Raw genomic sequence first — 20,601 nt, 5'->3', positions numbered from 1 at the left:
CTCTCTCTTTCCCCCTTCAGTTCTCTCTCTCTCTTCGTTTTTGGGCTATTTTTACACCGGATTGACGATTTGAAGTCACCACGACGCTCCTGGCGGAGTTCTCTCCAAATTGGCTGGAACGGATCATGGGAGAAAGCTAGTTGGAAATCATCTCAGAGTTGAGGTAAGGCTTTTTAAGTCATATTTGGTTTTACGCTAGTTACAAGAAATGTTGTGCGCATGAAAATATTGAAGTTTAATACTGGGAGTTTTCAGTTTTAGGATATTGGTCTGGGAACCCCTCAGGTGTTAAACTTGAATGCTTTTGGGTAAAAAATTTCTACTCAATATTTGAGTTTTTGACAATTGAAAATATTGTATGCTTAAAAATACTGAACTTTAATTCTGGGATTTTTCATTTTCAAGATGTTGAGTTAGGAACCTTGTGGGTGTGGGGCAGTTTTATTAGGGGCTTTTCAGGAATCAGGTAAGGGGATAAACTAAACTAGTTTCTATTTTTGAGAAAATGCTTATATATATATATATATATATATATATATATAAAATATATTTACCATTTGATTTATGGAAAATGTATAAGTTTATATATATGTTATATATTTGCAAAGTACTGTGAAAATGATCGTATGTTGAATATGTGGAAAATTTGTTGTGTGGCATGAGTAAAATGTTGGGAAATACTGTTTTCTGGGAATGTGAATGGTATGAATTTTTATGATGGAAAACCAGCATACGGGTTGATATATATATATATATATATATATATATATATATATATATGTGATTTGCCGGCGTATGGGCCGTGCTATGTGGTTATGTTTGTTGGTGTACGAGCCGAGCTATGTGATTTGCCAGCGTACGAGCTGTGTTATGTGATTTGCCTGCGTACGGGCCGAGCTATGTGATTTGCCAGCGTACGAGCTGTACTATGTGATTTGCTGGCGTACGGGCCGAGCTATGTGATTTTCCAGCGTACGAGTTGTGCTATGTGATTTGCTGGCGTACAGGCCGTGCTATGATAAAATATGTAATACCGGCGTACGGGCCGATGATTTTCATGATACATGTATATATGTGAAATGATATGATTGATGTGAAAATAAATGATATGAAATATCCCTGTATCACGATTTCAGTATATGTATATGTTATCAGAACTTGGTTGGCTTGGTTTAGGCTGGCATTTGCATGGTACCGTTGCTATGTGTCCATGGTCCTCGTGATCATGATATCTGTGTTAACGCCGCTGTACGGAGTGGTGTGAGATTGGATGGTCGATGTGGTTATTTCAAGAAGTGTGTTGTTATCGCCCCTAGTGTACGGACCAGTCTGGGTAGACACATCGGACCTACAGACTAGACTATTGACTTGGCAGTGGTCGGCCAACCATTGTCAGGTCCCGCCTTCGGGCCACACAACTCAGTCATGTGGGGGTAATACATAACAACAGCTAGCTAACCTACCAGGATTGTTTTATGTTATTATTATTATGAGATGAGATAAGATATGCTTATAAAATGCAGTATTTTTTGTCGTGCTTTGATGTACACATGTTTTTTTCCCAGATTTGATGAACAGTATTGAATATGTTATGTATGGTATATATAGAACATAGAATACTCATGTTATCACACACTAGTATTAGTTTTTTTTCCTTTACTGAAAGGTGTCTCACCCCTAAATTTCATAAACTTTTCAGGAGCCCCAGATAGGAGAGCGGGAAAAGCCCCGCTGACATAGTGTGGATTATCAGCCCTTTTAGAAGGGTAAGTTTTTGGTAGGGATAGTTAAGTTTTTGTGGGAATTGTCCCTAGATTCCATTTTTGGAATATATATACAGAGAGATAGTGATTGTAGTACTCTGGTATATTGTATTGCACATTTTGATGAGATGTATATGATTTTATACTTTCTACTGTATAGGCTTCTGCTGTGTGTTCTGAAGTATCTCTGGTACCCACGGGTCCAGGTGGATTGTGACCTGCTAAACTAGAATGTAAGATGTGTGATGTTAATTTTTATTAAATATAAAAAAAATATGTGAAAATGAGCAGGACGTGACAATAACAGTGTGTTATCCATCTGGTAGTAAGTTCTAAATGCATAATTGTTAATTTAACCAGTGAATAAAATGAGAACAAAATATATGAATGCAGACGAAAATACAGAGAAAGGGAAATGTGAATGTGAAATATGGAAGTGAGATTTATATGATGTGAAATACTAAGAAGTGTGAAAACTAAGAACTTGAAAAGATGAATAATACAGAGATAATAGACACTAAGTAAAGTCATAAATGTATTATACATTGTAGTATTATATGTATTTGGGGCGAGGTAAACTCTTCGCCCGAGGGCTTGCTGAGAAAGGCAAGTGCCCTGATAGATATCAGATGTAGTCATACTGAGCCACATAACGTATTAGGACAGAGGAAAACTACTTGTATGGGCAGGTAATCTTCCCTATCCTCGGGAACCTTCGCTGATAAATAATTGTGTGAATGTGTGTGAATAGGAGACAAACTATCCACTTGAGGGCTTACTGAGTAAGGTAAGTGCCTTGATGAGCATCGGTTGTGGCAATGCCCGATTGCATAAGGTGTCAGAGCATAGGGGTGCTACTTGTATGAATGAGTAATCACCCAAATCATTGGAAAAATCTCGTCAATAAAATATGTTGCGTGTGTGTGAGTAGGTGTTGGAGTTGGTGTATTCCCAAGAGGGGGGTGAATTGGTATTTAAAAAATTATTCCTAGGTTCAACTAATCTAGCAACAGTACACCACAACCTAGGGTCTATCTAAATATTTCCCAATCATTCACAATATTTAAATCATGCACATATTCATAATTAATTAAATCTAAGCATACATGTGCTGGAAATTAAAATGCAGGAATTTAAGAAAAGACACAAGAAATGTTATCGAGGTTCGGCCAATATTGCCTACGTCCCCGCCTTAAACTAACAAGTAAGAGGATTTCACTAAGTTGCTCACTTCATGGGTGGAGCGACACCGATTACAACCAAGTCAATTAACAGGGTTGACCTCAATCTATAACTACACCTTATTAGGATAGTGCACCTAACTTTCCTAATCAGGTCTAAGCCAAACCGGGACTTTTACCGAGACAAGTCTCCCTCTTCAAGCCCACGCCTGGAATACAATGAATAATAAAATTTGAGTACAATCAATGTGTACAAATACAATGCCTCTATGCTAAGTAGATATGTACCGATGCACTCAAACAATAACCAATGCACTCACAAATAATAATATTTATGCTCAAGTGAGGTCTTGAAAATTTAATTCAAGATAATATATTCAACAAGTGAATATTCAAGGTTACCTCAAAAACCCTAATCAAGTATCACAAAAATATTTTATCAAATACAATCACAGCAAATACTTTGAGCTTGCAAAAGATTTATCAAATAAAGTATGCAAACTTTTAAATCTGGCAATAAGGATGCCAAGACTCAGAAGCCAAAAACACGATTTTCCCAAACAAATATTTATATGTGAAATATTGTGGGAAAATCACACAAGCAATTACTCTCAAAATTTTTTTCAAAACGTGTGGTATTGTGAGAGTATATTGCCAAGGAAACTGATTTGAAATATGCACACAATAAAACAATCAAATCTTCCTACACCTTACAATTGATTTGCAAGTGAGGAGAACAAGAAAAACAAACTCTTTATTTCAAAATGATATTTGCTAATAAGTATATAAGAGAGTGTGAAAAAAATATGCTTGGAATATTAAGTATATAGCAAAAGGGGTATAAAATATTTGAGAGAATTTTTTTCTAATGACTTTTGCGAATCGCTTGCTAATCAAGGCAAATGAGGGGGTACATATAGATATTTCTCAAATTTTGACCGTTTGGGACCTATTAGGTATTTTGGAAAATGTTTAAGTAGGGTTAATAAAAATTAACCACGTTTTAATCTCGGTAAATTTGAAAAACTCGAGAGGTTTGGTTAACCACTTTTGAGGTTCAGTCGACTAGGGCATATTTGAACTGAGGAGATGGTCGACCAATCTTAAGGCAATTTCAGAACCTCGAGGTTTGGTCAACCAAACTTCATATACTTCGGTCGACCAGGACATTGGGACTTCCCACGTATCTGTTCAGTAGACCAGGGCATTGCAGCACACTTTAAGGTCAGTCGACCGAAAGGGGGGGGGGGGCAAACAATTGACCCTGGGAAGGTTCGGTCTACTGAAGAGCTCTGTGCATTGGAGTTCCATCGACCGAACATGCCAACACTGTGCATTTTGGTCCTATTCCTTTTATAAAATTATCCCTAATCACATGATACTTAATTCTAAGACAATAGATGACTTTTTTCATGTAAAACCTTGGGTTTTATGGTCGATCTAAGGCCTTTGGGCTTAAAGTCCAAAACATTCGGCGTCGGTCGACCAAAGGTGCCCTAAGGTCATTTGATTCCGTATGATCAATCTATGGTCATGTTGAGCATAAATACCTATTATGCATGAGATGCAAATATTATAGACCATAAATTATTACAGACCAAATAATGAAACAAAAAATACATATACAGTTAAAGAAAAATATCTTCTTCTTTTACTCTTCTGTCTTCTGTGGAAAACTCCAGTTGATGTGAGCTTTAAGGTCTTCTGGCTTCCACTATCCTTTCCCTTATGTGTGCACTAACATATCAAGTCTTCTCAAACACTAGATACACACATAAGAAACTTGCGGTTTGTCATTATCAAAATCAGATATCGGACTTAAAATGTCAACAGCAGGGACAAAGAATGATTTCATAATTGTGGAATAATTTGTAAATGATGATTATATTTTGTACACAAATCTCATGATAGCCACACACTGGTATTAATTTATTCTGTCTTATTGAGATGTGTCTCACCCAATATGAATTTCATCTTTTTCAAGACCTCCGCGTGATCGAGGTTAGCGAGCTCGGGGTTGGGTTTGTTGGCATAGTATTTTTGTGAGACGGTACAGATTTTGATTGTATTTTTGGTTTATATTTTTTTTTTTAGTTTTCTGATATATATATATATATATATATATATATATATATATATATGTATGGATATTGAATGTTGGGAAATACTATTTTGAGATGTTTATATAGTACTATGATATATTATTAAGAATGTTTATTTATTTTTCCATTGCATAATTGAGGTTATGGTGTCAGACATGGGTGATTGGATCACATCATATCCCGAACTCACTTGGCGGGTTCGAGGCGTGACACAAATTGCAAGTGAATTTTTTTAAAATAATTTTCTATTTCACTCCTAAGTCTTTAGGGCTATCCTTTGAATGAAAAAAAATAAAATAAAATGATAAGAATCTATTAGATGAATGGATAAAAAACAATAAAATCTTTTTTCCCCACCCCTCAAGCCAACACTCATATAATATAAAATATAATTTTTTATTTGTGCCAGTTTAATCAACTCTCAATATAATTTTATATAGCATATTGTCCAAATTCACATAAATCTAAATCTGAAGTTCTAATTCTAAATTTTCGAATACAAGGTAGAATAAATTCCAATATTAAAATAACCATATAAATGATACATAGTTCAAAATATTTTTGTGTGCTAATCTCCTTTTACGTTCACCCGCATAATCTTTGTGCTTTATATGCTTAAAATTTGGCAAGTAATATCATAATAATAAACAAATTAAATAATCTGGAAACATTTAAAGTGAATTTTTAACTATTATGTGACAAACTTAAGCATGTGACTCTCATTCTCACAAGTCACAAACAATAGTACATAACAAAGAAGTTGAGAGCTTTGTTCTCAATTGACTTATATTAGACATTTGATTTTAATACTTTTTAAAAAAAAAATATGTTCCTTGTGTTTGAGGATCCGAATCTCAAGTATTAGCTTTCAATTTGTTAATGTTTATATTAAATTCAATAATTGTTTGTATTATCTTTGGTTCAAATCGAAAGACTAAAGGTCAAGCTCATAAGTCGTAAATATTAGGTTAAATTTGTATTTTGAGAACATGAATTTCTAACCTTAAATTTAAATTTATGAAAATATAAATAAAATTCATGATAATTTTATATAAGAAAAATTATAACAATTTTGTATTATATTTTATTTAAATTCAAACAATTTGAAAATCCAGGTTTAAAATTTCAATCAACTCCCTAATATATCCCCACTATAAAATGTGATCAATTTGTTTTTAACTCGCCGAACCCTTTATCATTTTCATTCAGTTACTGGATCAACGGAGCTGACACCTGAGCCCAGCCCATCAGAGCCCAGTGTCCATCTGATACAGGCCCAATAGAGGCAGAGCCCACTAGGCACTCGACCCCACGCTGGGGCTCTGCTCGGAGACTCGGGAACCTGCTTTGTAGAAGAACAGGAACTAGGGTTTTAGGAGCTCTCTGATCTCCCTCTCCCTCTTTCTCTCTCTCTCTCTCTCATACGTTCTGGTACGCGATATGGAGTTCTCTAACACTTATAGACGTGAATTTATACAATTTTTTTCTTTTCAAAGTTGTATATGTGCGCATAAATATTTCTTTCCCTACAACTTTGAAATTGAAACCTATAAGCAGCTGCTGCAGCACCGATGACGTTTCAGTGAAGAAAGCTTACAAATTTGAGTTGTCTTTTTATTTTCGTGTAGTTTGTACATCATCTGAACTGTAAATATCTCATTCTTGGTGTGGTTTTGTTTTGGTTTCTTTCTCTTAAAGGGTTTGTTTTGTATTGCCAGGATTTGAACATTTATAATTGGTGTATTTAAAATTCAATCAAGTGGGAATTATAATGGTGTCCATGCCATCAAAAAACATATGGATTCGGAGGCAGCAATGCCCATGTGGGGATTGGAAGTGTTATGTTGTTCATGAGGGTGATAGTGAGGAGACAACAATAGCCTCTCAGCTGGTAAAAAATGATCCAATGTCTTCATCGGAATCTATGGTTGCCCCTTACGTTGGAATGGTGTTTAAGAGTGACGATGAAGCATTTGAGTATTATGGGAACTTTGCCCGGAAAAATGGCTTCTCAATTAGGAAAGAGCGGTCAAGGCTGAGCCCACAATTGGGTATATATAAACGAGATTTTGTTTGTTATCGATCTGGGTTTGCCCCAACGAGAAAAAAACCGACAGGTGAGCACCACAGAGATAGGAAGTCTGTAAGGTGTGGATGTGATGCAAAAATGTACATGTCGAAGGAGGTTGTTGACGGTAAGTCTCAATGGTTTGTTGTACAATTCAGTAATGTTCATAACCATGAGCTCTTGGAAGATGACCAAGTGCGTCTCTTGCCTGCTTACCGGAAAATACACGAAGCTGATCAAGAGCGCATTCTTTTACTTTCCAAAGCAGGATTTCCAATACATCGTATAGTGAAGGTGCTTGAGCTAGAAAAAGGAATTCAAGGTGGGCAGTTGCCATTTTTGGAGAGGGACGTGAGGAATTTTGTTCAAAATCGCAAGAAACTTGTCCAGGAAAATGATGCTTTACTAACTGAAAAAAGAGAAAATGATACGATGGATCTTCTTGAGGCATGCAAGGCTACAAAAGATGCTGATGAGAACTTTGTTTATGATTTTACTGTGGATGGCAATGATAAGGTTGAGAACATTGCTTGGTCCTATGGGGACTCTGTTCGGGCATTCTCTGTATTTGGTGATGCAGTTTGTTTCGAAACTACTTATCGTTCAATCACATATGGTATGCTTTTTGGAGCATGGCTTGGTATTGACAATAATGGGAAAATCATTTGCTTTGGTTGTGCTTTGTTGCAGGATGAAACACCGCGTTCCTTTGCATGGGCTTTACAGGTTTGCTACCCCAAACTCTTCCATCATTTGACACATGCTGTTGCATTTCTTCCAGTTGTGAGGATTTCTATTTCCTGGTACAGATTTTTGTTCGGTTCATGAAAGGAAGATGTCCACAGACAATTCTAACTGATCTTGATCAAGGGCTTATTGATATTGTCAAAACAGAATTACCAAATACTAAACATGTCACTTCGATATGGAATATTCTACCCAAAGTATCCAGCTGGTTTTCTCATCCACTTGGACCACAATATGCAGAATTCAAATCAGAGTTTGATGCATTGTACCGTTTGGAGAGTCAGGAAGATTTTGAGCTTCGATGGAATCAGTTGGTTTCTCGGTTTGGAATCAGTTCAGATAGACATGTTGCTTTACTATTTTCTCATAGAGCATCTTGGGCATTATCCTATACAAGAGGTTACTTTCTAGCGCGGATGGCTACAGCAGCATATTCAAAGTCTGTGGACGCATTCCTAAGAGGGCTCTTTCATTCCCAAACCTGTTTGCGTAGCTTTTTTGAGCAGGTATGCCAATGATTTGCTCCAGTCCTTTCACCTCGTAGGTTTAACTATTAATTTGTTTGGAAACCTTGCAGGTAGGTATTTCCTCCAATTTTCAGAACCAAGCACGTGAGGAGATGCAGTATGTGCATATTAAAACTTGCATTCCCATTGAGGAGCATGCACGAAATATTCTCACTCAATTTGCCTTCAACGCATTCCAACAGGAATTGGTGTTAGCTATGCAATATGCTATGTCTGAAATGGCTAATGGATCATATCTTGCACGCCACTTCAAGAAGATGGACGGGGAGCGTCTTGTGATATGGATTCCAGAAGATGAACAAATTCACTGTTCCTGTAAGGAATTTGAGTCTTCAGGAATTATATGCAGACATGCTCTCCGTGTACTTTTAGTCAAGAACTACTTTCAACTTCCTGAAAAGTATTTTCCAAGTCGTTGGCGACGAGAAAACTCTCTAGTTCCTTTCGATGATCAAAATATTTCGTGCACTAATGATGAATGGTTCCAAGAATTCCATTCACTTACCACGATTCTGTTTTCAGAATCATCATTTACAAAGGAGCGTTCTGATTATGTCCAAAGAGAACTGGCAAAAGAACTTACAAGGCTCATTAATGAGGTTAAAAATATGCCTGCTAGTGAAGCAGTTGCCATGGATTTGACATGTTCACCCTCTGGTTGAGTCTTAAATGGCAAGTGCTGCATATGGTAGCAAATGAAGCTATTGGAAATGTTGCTCATTGGAAATAGAATGCTCTTCAAAGAATGTATTGCGGTATTAGTAGAGTTGCTGAAAGCACAAATGGCGCAACAAATGTTGTTTTGAGGATTTAGGCTTCTCAAAATAAATTTAGATGCAGACTTCAGTTCAGTGGCCAACCAGTTCTGATTTCCTGTACGAGCGGCTGGTTGAGACTGAAAAATATGGAAGATTTAATAAGGTGGTGTAATCTGTAAAATGTCAAAAGTAGATTATATTTGAAGGATGAAGAATAAAAAAGAAAGTTCATTTTATTTTTCCCTTGCGTAATTTTTATTACCTTATAAAGTTCTTTACTTCTTGATTTATGATGCATAAGAATTATTAAGGTTTTTGGCTCATGGACATCTTTCTGTCTTCATTGGTGCTCTGTTTTACATTTATCAACTTCAATGCACATACTAGGAAACTTTAAATGGTGCATTTGGAGCAGATCACTACATTGTAGTCCAAAATATGGTTTAGAAATATGAAACTGAAAATAGAAATGTTGGAGGTGGAATGGATGTTCCTTTCTGAAATTTCAAATGCCAGGTTCCCTTTTTTATTTGTTATTTTTTTTAAGATGCTTGACAAAATTTATTATTCTTATGGGATGATGGCTTGGAACTGGTCATGCTAATTCATTGAGCTCACGACCTGCTTCCTAGTGCCTTTCTTCTTCAAGTGGTTCATCTTATTATGGTTATGGACAAGGGCTTCAAGGTGGTTGTGCTCCATGATTTGTTGAAATTTTGGGTGCCTTATTTTGAAAGATTAGGTTACAAACTGCTGACTGGCAGCACAATACAAATGCTAAATATTAGTTCTACTGCTACATCAAGTGATTCATCTCACCCCAAGCTTGTGATAGGAATCGGTTACTTGCTTTTGTCTTTTCCCAACCTCTGAAGGTCATGTTGAATGCCTATCTTTTGTTTAAGCAAACAAAATTGGTCATGATTTTGTTTTTTGTATGGACATGTTGAAGTTCTTATCTAAATGAATGTGGAAGATTTTGGTAGTACTTGCATAATTGATAATTTTGGAAAACTTGGCCTTCAATTAACTTTATAATTTTCGAAGTGGCCAAAGATGTTCTGAGCAATTTAAAATATAATTAAATTCATATAATTAACTCCTTTTGCTTGGTTAGTTGCAGGGTTTTGGCTTGGCCTATTACTTATTTAGGGGTTCCCTGAAGGGTAATCCTATAGTTGATTAGTTTTGGGCCCAGTTTTTGAGAGAATTGCTTGGAGGTTGGATGGGTGGACAGGAGCATTTTTTGGGTTTAAGGGTCATATTATTCTAATTCATGCTTGTCTGTCTTTTATTCCCTTGCATTGTTTATCCCATTTTAGATTTGTGGTGAGAGTTGCGCGTAAACTATTTTCTCTGATCAGATGATGATGAGCAGAAAAGAAACCATTTAGTAGGTTGGAACATTGTGAGTGGGTCTAAAAAGGAGGGAGGCCTGGGTCTAGGAAATTTGGTTTCTAAAAACATCTCCTTGGTGGGAAAGTGGTTATGGAATTTTTTCTTGGAGCATAACTCTTTTCAGCAAAAGGTTATTCGTTGTTAATTTAGTCTTTCACAAAATTGGTGAGATGCTTTTGCAGGAGTTAATGGCACTTATTCCAGTCCTTGGAAATTTGTGTCTCAAATCTATCATCTTTCTTTCCTAACATACATTATATTGTGGGTAATGGGGGGAGAATCCATTTCTAGGAGGACAATTGGGTTGGGAATCTGCCCTTCGCTATTGGTTTCCTTTTCTTATTTCATCTTTTTAATCTTCATGGGTCTCCTGTTGTGGGCTTTCTCATTTTTCAGGTGGGCCTTCCGTGGGATTTTCACTTTGGGAGGAACCTCAACGAGAGAGAAGCTAATGAGCTTGCTTCTTTGACTATTATGCTAGACTGCTTTTGCATCCAAGTGGGGAATGATAGATGTGTTTGGAATCTTGATTCCTCTAGGGGCTTCTCATGCAAATCTTTTCTCTTATTTGGTCCATGAACCTAATGTTAGATCCTTTGGCCTCTATTCTCTAGTCTGGGAAGCTAAAGTTCCTTCAAAGACCAAGGCCTTTTAATACTATAGAAGCATAAGACCCAGAAAGGCCTTATCTCCTGATATTTGTGCTATGCTACAGGATTGGAGAAATCTGCTCTCACTTGTTTCTCCATTTTCCCTCCACTTGGGGACTTTGGAATAATTTATTTGGAATATTTGGAGAAACTTGGGTTTGCCCTGTTTTTTTGGACCTTTTTATACTGGTTTTGGTTAGAGAAAAGAGATGAAAGTTCTATGGAGATGTATGTACTCTGGCTATTATTTGGTGCGTCCGGATGGAAAGAAATACCAGAATCTTTAAAGGGGTTGCCAGTTCCAGTAAGATGCTTTGGAGCAGAGTGGTTTTCTTTGTATCTCTTTGGTGTTTGGCTAACTGATTTCTTCAGCATGTTTCTTTGGTAGACATGCAGTGGGATTGGGTGGCTCTATGGCCTTGAGTTTGTGTGTTTCGACCTTCTGTATTTACTTCCTGTTTAGTTGCTTTTTAATTAAAGGAAGAATATCTTGTCCTCCCTGCTTTTTCTTTTTTCCTTTCATCTTGATTGTATCTTTTTTTCTCTTTCTTTAATATAAATTCTCTATTTCATATTATTGACATACCTTCTTGTAAAAAACCTATTTCTCCCTTCTACCCTGAATGCAAGTACGTCAAAAATAACTTTTGTCCTGTTTCTGCTGCAAAGGGTATGAACAAGGGTAACAAGGGATTTCCCTATTTTCCAAGACTCTTGCTAGTGTTTTTATCTGAATCCATAGTTCATCTTAAATGTATCTACCATTGAAATCAATATAATTATGCTGGTCAAGTGCTAGAAATATGCCATTGAATTTAGTATCTTTGCAATGCTTGTACATTCTCTTTCAAAATATATCTTCTTTTATTATCGAAAAATAAATAATAGAAATATGCCATTGAGTGGAATCATAAATGCTTTCCTATTTAAAAGTGAAGAAACACAAGTAGTCTTGTTTTAGTTCCTTTAAAATAGACTCATTTGAATATTTCAAAATATATGGAGCTTTGCCTTTTATTGCAATGTTCTTTATTTTTTGGATAACTAAAAGTATTTGGGTGTTACTTAATACATTCATTTGTATCTTAAATTTAATTACTTAAATAGCTACAGGCTCCACAATTCCTGCAAATAGGGAAAGTTATGCCGTGTTAATTGTGTCTGAATGCAGAAAATCTTTATGCCCTAAGGTTCCTCCTCGCAACTGTGGTGGCAACAACTCCCATAGAATGTAATGCTTTATGAATGCCTATATTTTATACTTTGGCTCAATTTATTTTTGTTTGTCTGTCACCTCTGGAGTTGTTGAACGTCCAGGATGCCCTGATGTTATGTGAATTCGAGCTTGACAGCATTTGTATTTTGTGAACAGTTCTGGAGTGGCCAAGTAGAGCTTAGCTAATCTTACTATTATAGGTTTAACTTCAACAAATAGAACTGAGTTAAAAGGCCTGAGGTAGCAATGACTTGGGTAAAATGGTCTGACGCAGTTATTGCACTTAATTTACTTTTACGTGTTTGGGATTGCTCTTCATTGAAAAAGGAAAAACTCGTGGAGCGTCCTGTGCCAGAACCTCATACATGCATGAAGACTACACTTTTGAGTCAGGAAGTATACAAATAGCAGAGACGAGAAATACAGGGATCTTTGAAACTTTTACAAGTCTGTAGGGAATGTAATCTCAGTTTAAACTTTTACAAGAAGTTTAATAGATGGATCTTGTTACAGGTTTCATTCGGGTGGAACTGCAGAAAATATTAATGGGTTCATTTGCTTGATGACAGCAAAATTAAGCTTTTCCCCCATCCATTTTCTGGTTAAGATTTTTTTTTATTATGCATATATATTTTTTTGGTCCAAATTGGTTGTTAAATATTCGCATGTTTATATGAGCATTTTTTGCTGAATCAGTTTCTTCGTTTGGTTGATTTTCATGAGAAATTATTGGGCTATGTGTACTGCGCACATCACAACCATTACATGGGCGAGATGGTGATGCCCAGTATACACAAGTATCTCAATCCTCATTGGTACCAACTGATATGCAAGGCTTTATTGAAATTAATCTAAGACCAAGAGTTCTATTGTTCAAGATGTGGAATCAATGCCCCATTTGTATGACTGGGAATGGTGGCTAGGTCGTGCTGGTCGTTATACCATCACAATCTCTAATACCATTCCATGAAATATTTGTTTTCAGTGAATGATTGAAACTGATAGTTGCGACAATTATTGTAGATGGTCGGCACTTACCATCTTGTATCCATTTGCAACAAACAGAAGGAACTGGGTTTCTCAAGCTTCAGTTCTCCTCCACAATCTCTCCCTATCTGGGGTCCTTCTAGATCCCTCGCTCCAGAAGTATGCATAGTTGCAGCCTTGCAGCGTGCAGGTAACTAATGACCATCCTTATCTCTTATGAATGAAATGAACTATTTATGTCGATATAAATTCATGGAATGGAAAGAAAAGGAAAGTTGTGTTCTTCTAACCACATGAGCGTAGGAACCTCATTGAATTGTGGCTTTTTGTTCTGTACGGAGTGGTAGATAGCAAATGGGCAATATGAGCGATAATTAGTCGTCTTGTACTTGTCACAAAAATCTGAACATCAAACCATGAAGTCAGTAAATTTAAGGTTCAATCATGGTTTTAAATAATGGTAGCGGCTGCAGCCGTCGGGCAGTAACTGCATGCATGAATTCATTTTTTGCAATAAAAAAACTTCTTAAAAGGAAAAGGAAATGTAGGACGGTAAGTGCATGGTGAGTTCATTTTTTGCAATAGCAAACTTCTTAAAAACGAAAGCAAATTTAAGGTTAAACTGGGCCACCAATTGTTGAATTCAATATTTGAACCAGTGTTTTTTAATTAATTTAAAGATATATAATTTTTTTTTTAAATGTATGTATTATAGTTTTAAATATTAAACAAGTAATATGCAAACATATGAAAAATCATATGGAAACTGACATAGTTCAACACATGCATGGTTCATTGTGAACCATCTTTTTTTAAAAAACAAAAATCCTTACTGGAATCTGATTTCAGAAAAATGGGATTTCCGTTTTGATCGAAAACATGCAGATTCATACTTTTGTGCGTCTTGAACATTCAAATCATGCTATTAATAAAAAATTAATGTCCCATCAATTGTCATTGTATTTATTGTTCTACCTTGTGGTATGCTAGTGTATGCCTTCTTCTAGAAGATAATAATAGTAGTTTAGAAGACTTTGGAGTCTTCTGGTTTTTTTCTTTTTCTGTAATTGAGATATTATTTTTCTCGATATGATTTCAATTCAAATGCATGAACTTGATATTCTTGTGGATGCAAATGATTCAAGCAGTTTAGAACTCAAGTTGGTAACACTTCATTCAATTTTATTTGATAAATTAAATAAAAAATTTTAAAGATAACTTTTAGGTTCATTTCATACGTAAGTAAAATTTATACACTCCAAACCTTGACTCGGTTAAATTTGCAAATTGTAAACAATGTTTAAGAACATGCTTGTCAATGTCGTTGCTTAGAGCTCAATTAATACTGATTGTATACTTGTTTAAGATATATTTGTTGAGATATAATATTTAATTTAACTTTGATACAAATTTTTTTAATAGAATTGATTAAGTTCATTGAAATATCATACAATATTAATTTATTTTTAAAATTTTAAAAATAACGATAAAAGTTTAATACCCTTTAAATGATGGCATTATGTTTATCTTATCTTAGAATCATATCATAACATAGAAATGTGGGGCTCTTATAACATGCCCGTAGTAATATATATATGTTTTAATTCGTTCCTATTATATTTGGTAAAATTTATAAAATTAACTTGTTAAGTGAACACTATGAGTGATCTTCCAGTTTGACTGGTTAAGAAGTTAAAAAAATAAGCTTCAACATTGTTTTGTAATTTAAAAAATCAGTGTGGGCTTGCCTGGTGTCCATACTCATACCTTAAAGAGTTGTGGGTGCAAAAGATCTTGTTTGGTAAAAGCAAAATACCACCCCCTCTTGCATGCCCAACAGTAACATGGACAGCCACTAACTGCCATAACAATTTTGTAGAACAGTAATATGACGGTATATATAAACAAGCCCCAACTGTTAGGTAATCTTGTCTTGCAGGTGATGATGCATAGCCATTTGATTGAGAACTACCAAAAACAAAATCAGCTATTTGAATTTATTTATGTTACAGGGCATTCATAGACTATAGTTTTACACCAAATACTAACTTTATAGGTAATCTTTTTTCCAGTATCTTCTACAAACCCCAGGCCTGGAATCGATTAGAACTAGAGTATTCTTCTGCTGTTTAAGTAGGAGACGCTTTTTCCCCACCTCTTCTTTTCCCTCTCCCTCTTTGTTTATTTGATCCTACTCTACTTGAAAAATTGTATTTGAAGTAGAATTCATTTCAATCCAATTCATTTAAAAATCAAATTCTGCTATTCAGAATGGGTAGAATTCTAATGTGAATTATAATCAATTATTTTGTATGGTATTGCAGATATTTAAAAAATAAATGTTACTTTTCTTTTAAAAAATTATATCTCATTCTAAATCATTTTAAAGAAGATTTATAGATTAAGAACAGGGAAGTGTTATTTTATTTCTAAGCTGAAAAAATCTCACCAAATCTATGCTATAATTGGTCAAATTTGTAGCTAACTTCAGAATTGTGGTTCTAGCTAACTATGTTTTTGTATACCAAGTAGTCAAAAGTAACTTTGTCAACGATGACACGGTTTGAATCTTCATGTCTTCATAAAATTAAAAGAGAGGTGATATTGTATGCACTTTTGTCCATTTTGGATGGAACTGAAAACAGTGAAGTACTGATTTGCAAGATCAAAGCTCTACTGCATTCACAGAACTTAAGTTGAACATGCAACTGAAAGAAGAGGGAACAAAAGTCAACAGCCAAAATATAGCAGTTGTACATGAATGCATGAGGGAGAAAGCTACCTAGGAACATGAAAGGTTATCAGAATGAGAGGAAGATAGATTTCTTAGTCGTCTAAAAGGGACTAAGACAATCACAACGCTAATCACACATTTTTTTTTTTTGGTTCCATACTATGAAATAAAGATGTCTTTAGTCATGCCACCTTAAGTTGCTTCTGAGCTTCAATCCTGAGTTCTTCTCTCATCCTCCTTATGAAATCATCAAACTTCTTTTTCAGTTCATCTGTGCTCAGCAACTCTTCATTCTCCACTTCTCTCTCTTCCCTTTCTCCTATCCAAGACCCTTCTTCTCCTTTGTCTTCTTCCTCCGTAGCTGTAAAAGACTGATCAGCTTCCTCTTGTTCTTCTTGTTCTTGTTCTTCCTGTTCTTGTTCTTGTTCTTGTTCTTGATCATCATCTTCTTCAACTATAGGATTAGTCTCCAGAAACCCATTACTTCTCCAAGCAGCTTCATCCTTACCCACTACTGGATCTTCCAGCTCCATTGTTTTCCTCAAAGCATTCTCCATCTCCGAACTCATGCCATCTCCATTGTTTGTCTTTAAGAATTCTCCATCTCCACCATGTTGAGAGTTGTTCATGGGAGAATTGGAGCTGTGAAAAGAACCCGAGGACTTTGTGACAAAAGCGAGGATTCCATTGCAAATGAGGAACATGTACTTCCTCTCAAGGGTATGGGTGAAGACTGGCAACAGAAATGTCGCATAGTAAAGGTTGAAGGAGTGAACCAAGCTAGAGAAACTATACCAGTAATTGGAGAGAAGGAAAGAAACCAGAGAGAACAGGATTACAAACTGCAAAAACTTCTGCAGAAACCGATGATACTTGTTGAATTTGTAATCCAAAAGATAGCGTAGCTTGATCTTGTGCTCATCTGATACCAGTTGACCCTCCATTGATTTCACTCTCAGGGAAGCAAACAAAAGAGAGAATAAATAAAATGGAAGGGAGGGTGTGTCTCCGTGTATGGGCCACTTGGTTAGGCTTCTTGGCGAGCATAGATGGTGAAACCTCCTCTTATAGAGGTCCTTAAGGTGCAATAGTTGCCATTGTGATTTTACAGATATACCCTTTGGGATTGGGAACGTGGAGATGAAGGCGGAGCATCGAAATTTCCAAATGACTGTCGGGGGAGAAGACCCCAAGTCAGTCAATGGCCTTTTTAGAAGACGCCCTTTATGTTGAAAGAATCAGACATGAAAAATATTGGAACATTCCGTGAGACAAGGTGGTTTATGATTCTCTAGGCAGAGCTTATAATTCACTAATTTGAAGTTTCTACCTATTGCTATATATATCACCGCCTCTGTAAAACTTAAAAAAGTAAATGTGGAAGAAGGTTTTTTCACCGTATCTGTGAGTGTGGAATTCAAATTATTGATTTGAAATTGTGCAGAGCAAAATCGGCAGTCAAACTGTGTACCCAAACAATCTTAAAGGTTCTTCACTGTGTTCTCATCTGATACTTGATAATTGAATTTTATTTATTTATTTATTGAAAATTCATATAACAAGGATTTTTGGTTATATCTTCTTGCCAATTTAACTGACTGTGAGCATTAATGAGTGGAATAAGGCTACAAAAGCCCTAAATTATCCAACCTTTGTTCTCCTAATTTGTCATTTCTATTTGATTGTTCCTTTCCTCTTTTCATGCCTCACATTTCTCTTTTGTTGAGTATTCAAGCGAGTCCTAATTTGTCATTTCCATTTGATTGCTCCTTTCCTCTTTTCATGCCTCACATTTCTCTTTTGTGGAGTATCTATCAAGCGAAGCAATGGCCCTCGAGCAATTATGATTCGTTAAAAAATTAGGTATGGATCGACAATTCACCGTATACAGGTTGCAATGATCCACAAAATTTTGTGACCAAGACTGTATAATTAGGTAGGAGCTACTCTATAGTTGATATTTTGTTAATTGCAAAAGTAGTCAATTAGCTTATAATTAGAAATCATAAACAGGAGCTGTTCTTTAGTTTTGGCTAATAGTCTTTTACCTACTAAGAGTTACTTTTAATTGCAATCACTAGTCTGTTTCCTACTAAATCACTTTTTATCAAGGTCGGTAATTTCTTTCGGTGTCTATTATAAAGTATTGCGTTTGTAATTAGTATTTCTTATCCTTTAAAATCAAATTTAGATTTCATAAATTTACAAAGTAAGCCCCCATTTGATATATACATATATTCGGGTCGATTGAGAGGCTCGCTAGACTGAAAATGAAGAATTCCTAAGTAATTTTAAACATATTTGCTTTGTATATATATATTAGTGACTTCCCGTACCATAGGTGAGTCCACCCTTAATAAATTTGTTGAAAATATATGATCTTGACCTTGGCCTTACCCTTATCCTCATGTGCTACCTCATACTTTTCATGCCCTAGTCCTAATCTCATTAAGATCATGCCAAACGAACCTATCAAGCAGTTATGATGTATTAAAAGATTAGCTGTTATTGTACATAATAGGAGCCACACTCTTTAGATAACCAAATGCTATATACATATATAATAGCCATTGGTGATCTTGTGACTAGGAATCACAAAATTTTGTGGCCTATAAGTCTAAAAAGTAGGTACAGACTATGCTTTCTTTGATTTTTATGGGTTGCAATTGCCTGCATTTTTTTTCTCTTTCTCTCTCCTTTTATGGATAATCCTCATTAACAAAATCCAAAAGTTCAGACTACAACTATCATTGGATAATAGAAGGTTAAATAGAGGAGATATATCAAAATTCTTGTGTGACGAGAAAAGAACTATGCAAGCAAGAAATATCGGTGTTTCACTTACCTTAAATATTGCTTTTCATTACCTGCTATGCGTTACTTCTTCAGGTCAGTAGCTTCTATCCTCTTACCTATTAGAAACCATCAATGGTTTCTTATTTACTGCGACTCTCCTTTTGCATATAAAACTTGTTGGGGAGGCCTCTAAGGCACAATTGGTAGGTTTGAAATATTTCCAGTTGTTTCTTATTTACCATGACTCATTTTGTGTGTAGCACTTTCTCGCATATTAAACTTGTTGGAGAGGCCTCTAAGGCACAATTCTCAGGTTTGAAATATTTCCAAAAGAGCCGTTAGTAATTAGTATCTATTTTATCAAGTTTGACTAGAAGTGAAAGAATAAGGTATTATCACCTAATTATATTCCTAAATTAGTTCTAAAATTTTTGCAAATAGAGATAAGAACTGAAGTTTATTGATAAAAATTATGAAAATGACCAACACGTTTTTATATTTTCAAAGCCTAAAAATTTCGACACATTCCTGGGCAGCTAAGAAAATTTGGGAAAAAAATTAAACAAAATAAACATAACATCATAAGGCTAAAAACCATCTTCAAATATCACAGAGCTTCAAGGCATGTCTTTAAAAATAAAAAATAGAAAAGAAACCTAATATCATGCTTAAATGAAAAATTAACTTACAACAAAATTTGTAACGGGTTATTGATGATTTTATGGGCTTTAACCACATCTCCCTCAATGCGTTCTGAACCCTCTCTCAAAAGATCTTATCACAGAACTTCAAAGCATGTCTTTAAAAATAAAAATAGAAAAGAAACCTAATATCATGTTTAAATGAAAAATTAATTTACAACAAAATTTATAACAGGTTATGGATGATTTTACGGGCTTTAACCGCATCTCCCTCGATGTGTTTCGAACCCTTTCTCAAAAGATCTTAGATAATTCACTATAAAGATGTCACTACTTAAATATAATCTCATAGTACCATGTTTTCTTCTTCTTCTTCTTCTTCTTCTTCTTCTTCTTCTTTTAATAAAAGAGAGCGTCACCTCCTTTCTTCATTAGAAAACCCTTCACTTATGGTGGAGGAATGACGTGGTTCCAACAAATCAAGTTACAAACAGATAAAAACAAAATATAACAAAAATGAAATGAAGACAAAACGACGCATTAGACTCTTAAATTAGGAAGACCAATTTTGTCAAGTCGTATTATGTCTCTAACTAGACGAGGTAAAGAAGCAAACTCCAGATATCTTATAGTGATGCCTTCCTCTCCCTGACATGCCAAGAAGCTCACAACCTTATTTTCTTCTCTGAATTTGTGGCAATGGTGAAATTAATCATGAAAAGAGCCTCAAGAAGTTCTACCCAAAAATCCCACAAATACCATACCATGCATCTCCAAGAACGAACCCAATTGACCACTACATTAGAGTTGCATTCAATCTCCACATTCATATAACCCATCTCTTTGCACATCCGCACTCCCTCCATCAGGGCCCTAAGCTTAGCTTTATTATTAGTGCCATAGCCAAAGAAGGAAGAATAAGCACCTAGGAAAGCCCCTCTGCAATCTCGAATCACACCACCCCGTCCACATGACCTTGGTTTCCCACGGCAACTACCATCTACGTTCAACTTTACGGACCTAACCCGAGGGT

The 20,601-nt window shown here is 35.5% G+C and overlaps 1 protein-coding gene across 4 annotated transcripts; it reads left to right on the top strand.

Moving 5' to 3' along the window:
- The first annotated feature begins 6,280 nt into the window (after nucleotides 1-6,280).
- On the top strand, nucleotides 6,281-9,384 carry LOC131153009 (putative protein FAR1-RELATED SEQUENCE 10). 4 transcript variants are annotated; one of them, XM_058105020.1, is made up of 4 exons: nucleotides 6,281-6,477; nucleotides 6,765-7,840; nucleotides 7,924-8,367; nucleotides 8,439-9,384. In XM_058105020.1, the coding sequence occupies exons 2-4, from the start codon at nucleotides 6,818-6,820 to the stop codon at nucleotides 9,048-9,050; spliced, it is 2,079 nt and encodes a 692-aa protein (XP_057961003.1). In that variant the 5' UTR covers nucleotides 6,281-6,477; nucleotides 6,765-6,817; the 3' UTR covers nucleotides 9,051-9,384. The 4 variants fall into 4 exon arrangements, with proteins under 4 accessions (XP_057961003.1, XP_057961004.1, XP_057961002.1 ...); XM_058105021.1 differs by having other exon boundaries at nucleotides 6,287-7,241; nucleotides 7,383-7,840; XM_058105019.1 differs by having other exon boundaries at nucleotides 6,288-6,693.
- Nucleotides 9,385-20,601: the final 11,217 nt, after the last annotated feature.

The sequence above is a fragment of the Malania oleifera genome, chromosome 4, assembly GCF_029873635.1.
Source record: "Malania oleifera isolate guangnan ecotype guangnan chromosome 4, ASM2987363v1, whole genome shotgun sequence".
In the NCBI taxonomy this organism is placed as follows: Eukaryota; Viridiplantae; Streptophyta; class Magnoliopsida; order Santalales; family Ximeniaceae; genus Malania; species Malania oleifera.
The sequence above is the reverse complement of the archived record's forward strand: the minus strand, read 5'-3'. Positions and strand labels throughout refer to the sequence as shown.